Source organism: Colobus angolensis, unplaced genomic scaffold (assembly GCF_000951035.1).
Source record: "Colobus angolensis palliatus isolate OR3802 unplaced genomic scaffold, Cang.pa_1.0 Scaffold12, whole genome shotgun sequence".
Taxonomy (NCBI): Eukaryota; Metazoa; Chordata; class Mammalia; order Primates; family Cercopithecidae; genus Colobus; species Colobus angolensis.
Genome location: NW_012113141.1, coordinates 7,042,119 through 7,051,385, shown reverse-complemented (window position 1 = coordinate 7,051,385; position 9,267 = coordinate 7,042,119). Strand labels below are relative to the sequence as shown.

General features: G+C 40.6%; 1 protein-coding gene across 2 annotated transcripts in view; it reads left to right on the top strand.

Annotated features, from left to right (window-relative positions):
* Positions 1 to 9,267, top strand: part of USP54 (ubiquitin specific peptidase 54) — a 127,199-nt gene that overhangs the window by 50,539 nt on the left and 67,393 nt on the right. The window contains exons 2-3 of one of the 2 annotated variants that reach the window (XM_011928085.1): positions 1,512 to 1,675; positions 5,989 to 6,081. In XM_011928085.1, coding sequence (XP_011783475.1) covers positions 1,529 to 1,675; positions 5,989 to 6,081 — 240 coding nt within the window. In that variant the 5' untranslated portion in view covers positions 1,512 to 1,528. Of the gene's footprint in view, positions 1 to 1,475; positions 1,676 to 5,988; positions 6,082 to 9,267 lie in introns of those variants that run through there. The other variant, XM_011928078.1, reaches the window with a different exon arrangement.

Genomic DNA, 9,267 nt, shown 5'->3' with positions numbered 1-9,267 from the left:
CGTTTAAACATTTTTCCTTATGTAGATGGACATGGCAGCCTTATAGGAAAACTTAAAGTTGGAGATGTGTTGATTTCCTTCCAGGGAACATACTTGCTTTGGTATTACTCTCTGTTGCCTCACTGGCATTTTAATTAGTTGAAAACTAAAGTTGGTCAATGGATTGCCTCTGATTGTGACCCCTTGGATATAATCTGGAGATTAAGTGATTTGTAACCCAAATTATCTCTCTGATCCTCTGGCAAAAATGAAACAAACAAACAAACAGGGCAGGAGAAGATTTAGTTCTCTTGAACTGCATGTTAAGGACCTGTGGTTTACTCACCATCAGTGTTTCTCTGGATGGAATATCTTTACTCAGAACAGATCTTAGACTGCTAACATGGCCTTCCTACTTTTAAGCAGGTTTTCATAAGCATATTCATGGAAAACACCTTTTAAAAAGTGCTTTATTCACAATGTCCAAAAGAAACTGTTTCAGTTCCTAGTTGTTGTGTGCTTACTTGGTGATTTGTTTTGTGTTAGCCTGATACTGGAAAGTTTGTATTTGGTTTTTATTTCTATCCAGATCAACTTTCTTGTGTTTCAAGAAAATTGCAGATAATTTTCCCCTGAAAGTAAAGCTGTTCATACCTTTTTTCCATCTCTTTAGTTTGGGTCTCTCTCTCTCTCTCTCTTTTTTTTTCCTTTTTTTTTTTTTGGCATTGTTTGCCAAGGTTTCAAGTTTATAGCAAGAGGTGAGGCAACGTTGATCTTGGCAGAACAGTCCAAAGCCAGTAGAGTCATTAAGTGACGCAAGCTTTTGATTTTTTTTATTTCTGTTAAAGCTCTCTGACACAGCTGGCTATTCTAGTCCCAGAAGAAAGAGGAGAGACTTGCTGAAGATCTGGATGGGACAATAGAAGTTTGGGGCATATTAAAAAGAAGCAGCAAGAACATCAACAAAAACCTCAGATGATTCAAACAGGCTTCTTGGCTTTGTGGAACCTTTTGCAGTTGCTCAGAATTTGAGTTTTTGCTTCAGAGGATGATGAGACAAGGCAATAGAGGGTGAGGAGGGTTATGTTGGATTCTTGCTTATCTGTCTGCCTCTCCTTCCAGTTGGAAAAATCTTCAGTCCATAAGAAGCATCATCAACAAGCTTGAAGAACACATCTTACCCTGATCCTGGATGCTGCTGGAGCTGAGAATTACACCCACTTCACCAGGACTTTATTGAGGCTGTTCAAGAAAAATAGAAGGAAGCAATACTCAAGGATTTCTCTGTTTGCATTAGTCCTGTGCCATGTTACATTTTGGAGATTGTTTGGAACAAGTGAGGAAGGACTCTGTCATCTAGATCTAGGAGGATACCTGAGTCCCTTGAACTATGCAGATGATATTTGGAAGGTGGTAAACTCAAAATCTTCCAACATAAATTCACTAAATTCTAGATTCCCTTTCCTTTTAGAACTTTAGTAGACATAAATTCCTGCCAAAAAGGCACAAAACCTTCTCCATTTTTTTTTCAGGCTAAATGTGAACAATAATGTCTTGGAAGAGAAATTATTTTTCAGGGGGTCGTGGTAGTGTACAAGGGATGTTTGCACCTCGAAGCTCAACCTCCATAGCCCCCAGCAAAGGCCTCAGCAATGAGCCAGGGCAAAACAGCTGCTTCCTCAACAGTGCCCTGCAGGTAAGGGTAATTATTTTTGGTGAACTTTGACTTTTAATTGCTGATGCTGTATTTCTGGTAACTCTTTTTAAATGAAATTCTTGATAGTCTCTGTCTGAGGTTAGTAACCTGAGGTCATTTTTACATTTATCTGTGTGATCTTTGGCAAGTCACTTTATCTCTTTGAATCTCAATTACCTAATTTACAAAAAGAGGGATTAATAATAGTAAGAGAAAAAATAATAACTGTAACTACTATTATTTACATGCCTAAAGGGAGGTAAATGGGCCAGGTGATCTTTCAGATGGAGTCTTGCTGTGTTGCCTAGGCTGGAGTACAGTGGCGTGATCTTGGCTCACTGCAACCTCTGTCTCCCGGGTTCAAGCGATTCTCTTGCCTCAGCCTCCTCAGTAGCTGGGGCTATGGGTGCCCACCACCATGCCTGGCTAATTTGTGTATTTTTAGTAGAGATGGGGTTTCACCATATTTGTCAGGCTGGTCTCGAACCCCTGACGTTGTGATCCACCCGCCTTAGCCTCCCAAAGTGCTGGGATTACAGGCGTGAGCCACCGCGCCTGGCTCATCTTTCTATTTATCAACTTTTTTTCCTGAACAATCTCTACCGGTTCCTATTTTTCTTTTCTTTTCTTTTTTTTTTTTTGAGACAGAGTTTCATGCTATTGCCCAGGCTGGAGTATAGTGGCCCAATCATAGCTCACTGCAGCCTTGACCTCCAGGGCTCAGGTGATCCTCCTGCCTTAGCCTCCTGAGTAGCTGGGACCATGGGTGATCTCGGCGGTTCAAGCAATTCTCATGCCTCAGCCACCCAAGTAGGTGGAATTACAGCTGTGCATCACCACACCTGGCTAATTTGTGTATTTTTAGTAGAGACAGGGTTTTACCATGTTGGCCAGGCTGGTTTTGAACTCCTAGCCTCAAGTGATCCACCTGCCTCGGAGCCTCCCAAAGTGCTGGGATTACAAGCGTGAGCCACTGCGCCTGGCCTGTTTTCTGTTTTTCCTTTTGGGAGCAAGGTGTGTTATCCTAGTTGCTTTTCTCTAGTATAGAAGCAAAATTCTTTCCACAAGTCAAAGACTTTCAGGTATGTTAATCTTGTCTCTTAATATTCAGGCTTTTGGCCCACATATTGAATGGAGTCTAGTCTTTGTCCAGTTTATCTCCTCCCTTTGAGCTCTCCTGTTTTGGCTCATAACTGGTGTCTAGTCAGATACACTTGAATAGAGCTAGGGGAAAGTAAATTCCCTTAAGGTGATTATCTACCCTACATTTTCCCTTTCACTGTTGCTTGCTACTTGAGTGGTCTTAGAATCCCAAAGCTTTCTGTCTGTCTGCTTTGCCCAGTCATGCCCATAGCGTGTTAAGTTCATCCCCCTTGGCCTAACTTTCAAGTAATTACTTTCTCTTCTTTTCTGCTCTTCAGTGTAAAAGTAAATGAAATTTGCCACCCAAGATACACTTGGGTAAAATATTAGCTTGACTCCTCAGATGTTATGAGAAAATGGGTTGCTATGAGAGAAGACAAGATGTTTAGTATAAAGAACAATGGTCTTGGGCATTGGGAGGAGACCTGGGTTCTAGTTTTAGCCATTCTGTAGACTAGTCTTGTGACCTTGTACAGGTAATAGTGTCTGAGTTTCCTCATTCATAATAGAAGAATGTTGCCAAGCTTATCTAAGTAATAAAAGTTTCATGCTCTTTCTCAGTTTTTATTTATTTATTTTTGAGACGGAGTCTCGCTCTGTCGCCCAGGCTGGAGTGAGGTGGTGGGATCTCAGCTCACTGCCATCTCCGCCTCTTGGGTTCAAGTGATTCTCCTGCCTTAGCTTCCTGAATAGCTGGGATTACAGACCATCTGCCACCATGCGGGCTAATTTTTGTACATTTAGTAGAGACGGGGTTTCGCCATTTTGGCTGGGCTGGTCTTGAACTCCTGTCCTCAGGTAATATGCCCACCTCGGCCTCCCAAAGTGCTGGGCTTACAGGTGTGTGCCACGGCACCCAGCCTCTTTCTCAGTTTTTAAATTTTTATTTGAAAACAATAAAAAAAAAAATTATGTGCTGGCAACCCTATAAAAAAAAATTTAAGTGCTTTCCCTAATTATTACCACAAATTTCATGTGTTTAGGTGGAGTTGGCTAGATGCATACTAGATGCATAGGAGTTGTCCTGGATGATGCATATTAGTTTTCTTTCTTTATTTCTTATTTTTTTGGAGCCAAGGGTCTCACTCTGTCGCCAAGGCTGGAGTGCAGTGGTGTACTCATAGCTCACTGCAGCCTTAACATCCTGGGCTCAAGTGATCCTCCCACCTCAGCCTCCCTAGTAGCTAGGACTACAGACACGTGCCACCATACCTGGCTAATTTTTTTTTTTTTAATTGTTTGTAGAGAGGGGATCTCACTATAATTGCCTAGGCTGGTCTTGAACTCCTGGGCTCAAATGATCCTCCTGCATTGGCCTCCCAAAATGCTGGGATTATAGGCATGAGCCACCACACCTGGCCACATATTAGTTTTTTTAGTTACTTTTTATCCTGATAATACTTTTGTGATTTAGAAGCAGGCAAAATAAGGCATTGATATAAATGTGTATGTTTGACCCCTTCTTGGCCATAGTCCCATTTTTATAATTTTTTTTCTATGTGGTCTATTTATATTGTCAGTTAAAACAATGCTATTTATGAGTTTCCATTCTAATTTCCAGTGCCATATACAATACATTATATATGTATACACACACACACACATATACATATTTCTGTATCCATACTTAATGATTGAGGCATTGGTGGTTTTGGAGTCCCTATTATAATCATGTTACATGTTGAGAATAGTTGTTGCTATGAGCTAATATTCTGATTTTTGGTTTCAAAGCTGTATTTGCCACAGATGAGTTGAACCTATTACATTTGTTATAACAAGATGTTATTTACTTGGGAGCATAGCCAGTTTCAAAGAACTTTTAGAGTATGGATCTTGAGACATATAAGTGAGAAGAAGCTCCAGAGGTGTGCTGTCATCTGGGGCTCCAGAAATTATGCTTTTTCACATATTATGACATTAAATGCTTTCCTAGCAAGGGGGAGCTTCCTAAGGCATTATGCTATATATTACATCATTTCTTTTTTAACTAAAAATTGCAATTTATTCAGATTTCCTTAGTTTTTACTTGCTGTCCTTTCCTGGCCCAAGATTTCATCCAGGATACCACATTTAGATTTACTTGTCATGTCTTCTTAGGCTCCTCTTAGCTGTGACATTTTCTCAGAATGTTTATGTTTTTGATAATCTTTGACAGTTTTGAGGAGTACTGATCAAGTATTTTTTTGGATATCCCCCTTCCCCTATTGGAATTTGTCTAATGCTTTTCTCATGATTAGGCTAGGGTAATAGGTTTTGGAGAGGAAGATCACAAAAGTATAGTGCCATTTTCAACACATCACATCAAGGGTATATACTATAACATGATTTATCACTGTTAATATCATATTTTTTTCCATTTCAACAAAAGTATAGAAATCATAATTTTTTACCCTATTGACTTAAGGAGATCACACTTCTCTTAGAAATGTCTAAAAATTAAGAGTTCTAACAAAGATACAATTCCACACTACAGTTCACATTTCTATGGGTTCACATTTCTTTTTTTTTTTTTTGAGACGGAGTCTCGCTCTGTCGCCCAGGCTGGAGTGCAGTGGCCGGATCTCAGCTCACTGCAAGCTCCGCCTCCCGGGTTCCCGCCATTCTCCTGCCTCAGCCTCCCCTGTAGCTGGGACTACAGGCGCCCGCCACCTCGCCCGGCTAGTTTTTTGTATTTTTTAGTAGAGACGGGGTTTCACTGTGTTAGCCAGGATGGTCTCGATCTCCTGACCTCGTGATCCGCCCGTCTCGGCCTCCCAAAGTGCTGGGATTACAGGCTTGAGCCACCTCGCCCGGCCGGGTTCACATTTCTAATATAAGTTGTAAAATATTTTTGCTTTTCTTGTGTGGATCATTAATGTAAATCCTTATTCTTCAGCTTTAACCCATATATTTCCTCTTCAGGATCACATTTGATGTATGTCATGTCATATTTTAACTGTATTACCTTCACTTTATGTTCAAATTAATATGTTTCCCAGAATATGACCATTTACTTTTCTTGTTAGATATCTCACCATTTTTCACATTTGTTTTAATATACTAGAATGAAGTTTTCTCTGGGAATAAAGATATCTTCTGCAGTCATTACCTATGTTTGCTTGAACTTTTTTACTTTAAAATTAAATGGTGGCTTTTTATAGAGTAATGAAATGTTTTCCCTTTCTCACCAGGTGTTGTGGCACTTGGATATCTTCCGACGTAGCTTTAGGCAGCTTACAACTCACAAGTGCATGGGAGATTCCTGCATCTTTTGTGCTCTCAAGGTAAGTACTTCCAATTAGTTTCTTCTCACTACCATTGGGTGGCCACATGGTCAATATCCAGGTGGTTTGGTTAATCAGGATGATGCTAAAGAATTTGTTACTGAATTATCTACCTGTGGTTTAGTGCAAAAATGGATATGATTGGTTTGCTTGCTTCAAAGAATTAGTACTTGACTTAGGTAGTCTCTTTTACTGAACCTGTTTTGCTTATGCAGCTCTATTTGATGTGACAGAATACTATGCAAGTATACTTCTCCTTTTTTTTTTTTGTGAGATGGAGTCTCATTCTGTCACCCAGGCTGGAGTGCACTGGTGCGATCTCAGCTCACTGCAATCTCTGCCTCCTGGGTTCAAGCAATTCTTCTGTCTCAGCCTCCTGAGTAGCTGGGATTATAGGTGCGCACCACCATGCTCCGTTAATTTTTGTATTTTTTTGTAGACACGGGGTTTCGCCATGTTGGCCAGACTGGTCTCAAACTCCTGACTTCAGGTGATCTGCCTGCCTCGGCCTCCCAAAGTGCTGGGATTACAGGTGTGAGCCACTGCACCTGGCTGGGCAGATATTTTTAGAAAGAGATAAGTGAGTCTTCTGAACTTTTTGCCACTTGGGTCATAAACATCTTGTTTTCTACCCTTTGTTTGGAACCATTATAACTTGTTTTTTTGTTTTGTTTTCTTTTTGAGATGGAGTTTTGCTCTTGTCACCCAGGCTGGTGTGCAATGGTGCAGTCTCGGCTCACTGCAACCTCCCCCTCCCAGATTCAAATGATTCTCCTGCCTCCGCCTCCCCAGTAGGTGGTGACTAGTTTTTGAAATATATTTTTAGTGGAGATGGGATTTCACCATGTTGGCCAGGCTGGTCTTGAACTCCTGACTCCCAAATAGGGAGCCTCCCAAATAGCCTCCCAAGGCGCCCACAACCACGCCTGGCTAATTTTAATTTTTAGTAGAGACAGGGTTTCACTGTATTGGCCAGGCTGGTCTCCCAACTCCTGACTTCAGGTGATGCCCGCCTCAGCCTCCCAAAGTGCTGGGATTACAGGCGTGAGCCATCACACCCAGCTGGAACCATTATAACTTGTAACAAATATAGAATATAAATTATTGGTTTATTGGGGAGTTCAAATATGAATTTTAATAAAACCAAATCTCTTACAAGTTGAATATAACATTTCTTACTGTGCCCATTTAGACAGGGGTCCATCCAAAGGGCATTTTATCTGATTTTCTGAAAGATACATTAAGTATCTAACTTACATAAAGAAGAAATACAGTAGTCCCGTGGTCAGTAAGTCCAAAAGAAGTCTGATTCATGGCATTAGAGCCATGCTAGGGAGAAAAAAACAAACAACAACAAAAGTCATTCAGAAAGAGAGAGAAAAACAAAAAAGCAAAACATGTTTGGGATACTTACTAGTGAAATGTGAATCCCGGAGAAGTCCCTAGTAGAAGAACTGTCTAACTCTGGAAACTCTTGTCTGTACCAAGAAGGCATGAGAGCACTTATATGACCTCTGACAGGCCTTTGACTAGTCAGGACTGTGCTGTACTCTTCATTGATCTGGGTAGGACTCTGGAGAACTGGCTGCCACACTCTTGTTATATTTCATTTTCCTGAGGGACAAACTGTTACTTAGTATAAATCAGTATCATTATATAACCTAGAAAGATGAAGAAAGCCAACCACTGGACTACCCTCTGAGATACACAAGTACAGAAGGGAAATTGTCAATTTGTTGGGCTGAGGAAATATTTTGGGACTCTTTCAGAGAGACAGTTGCTTGTGGTAGATAGATAAATGGGCTTGGAGATGTATTTATCAAAGGCTATATTTTGGGTCTTCATAACTTTGGGGATGTGTTAGAATTCTGGTACTTTCCTCATTACATCACTGCCTGATCTAACCAAGAGATTTATTTTCCTTCACTGCCTCATTTGTTGTGTTGGGAGTGTATTAAAAGTTTGATTTTTTTTCCGCTAAGTGCTTTTTAGTTCCTCAGTGCTATACAGATATTAAATAATTAGGCTCTAGTTTGAACACACTTCATGTTTTAGATGGCATTGTTTCTATTCTTTTAATTATTGTATACTTGGTTTGAAAATTATAGATTTGTAATGCAGATAGATTAATTAGGAAGTGTGGATGAGCTGAACTTGATTTTAGTAGTTAAGAAGTTTAAATTGCTAGAATAGCCAGTTTTCAACAGCTATTCCCTCATCCAGGATGGAGGGCTTCATTTTCTGAGAGAAGGGAAAGGGTGATAAACATATGAAGGAGTAAACTTGAAATGAGCCATCAGCACCTGGGTCCTCCTGTACGATGTCTCTTTTGTTCCCCACTTTAATTTTTTTTTTTTTTTTTTTTTGCCTAGTCTCGCGATCTCCGCTCACTGCAACCTCCGCCTCCCGGGTTTGAACAAGCGATTCTCCTGCCTCAGCCTCCCAAGTAGCTGGGACTATGGGCGCTTGCCACCACGCCCGTTGTTCCCCACTTTAAAACTACTTGTATAGGGCTGTGAGCAGTGGCTATGCCTGTATTCCCAGTGCTTTGGGAGGCTAAAATGGGAGGATCACTTGAAGCCAGCAATGTGAGACCAGCCTGGGCAACATAGCAAGACCCCATCTCTACAAAGAAAAAAAAAATTAGTGGGGCATAGTGGCACATACCTGTAGACTCAGCTACTCTGAAGGCTGAGGTGGGAGGATCACTTGAGCCCAGGAGTTCAACACTGAAGTGAGCTATGATTGTGCCGCTACACTCCAGCCAGGGTGACAGAGCAAGATCCTGTCTCTAAAAAAAATAAAAAAAATTAAAATATATTTATAGAACATGAAAATAATACAGTTCATTATTGAACTAGATTCTAATCATTGTAAATAAGACAAAACCAAAGGAAAGATATAAAGATTATAAAGGATGAAACAAAGTTGCTGTTATTTGCAGATGATATGACTGTTACAAGAAAACTCAATCTACTGATAAGTCAGAAGCAACAATAAGAGAGTATAGTGGGTTGTCGCATCAAGGCATAACATTCAGTTCTATTTCCTTTTTTTTTGAGACGGACTTTTGCTCTTGTTGCACAGACTGGAGTGCAATGGTGCGATCTCAGCTCACTGCAACCTCTGCCTCCCAGGTTCAAGTGATTCTCCTGCCTCAGCCTCCCGAGTAGCTGGGATTACAGG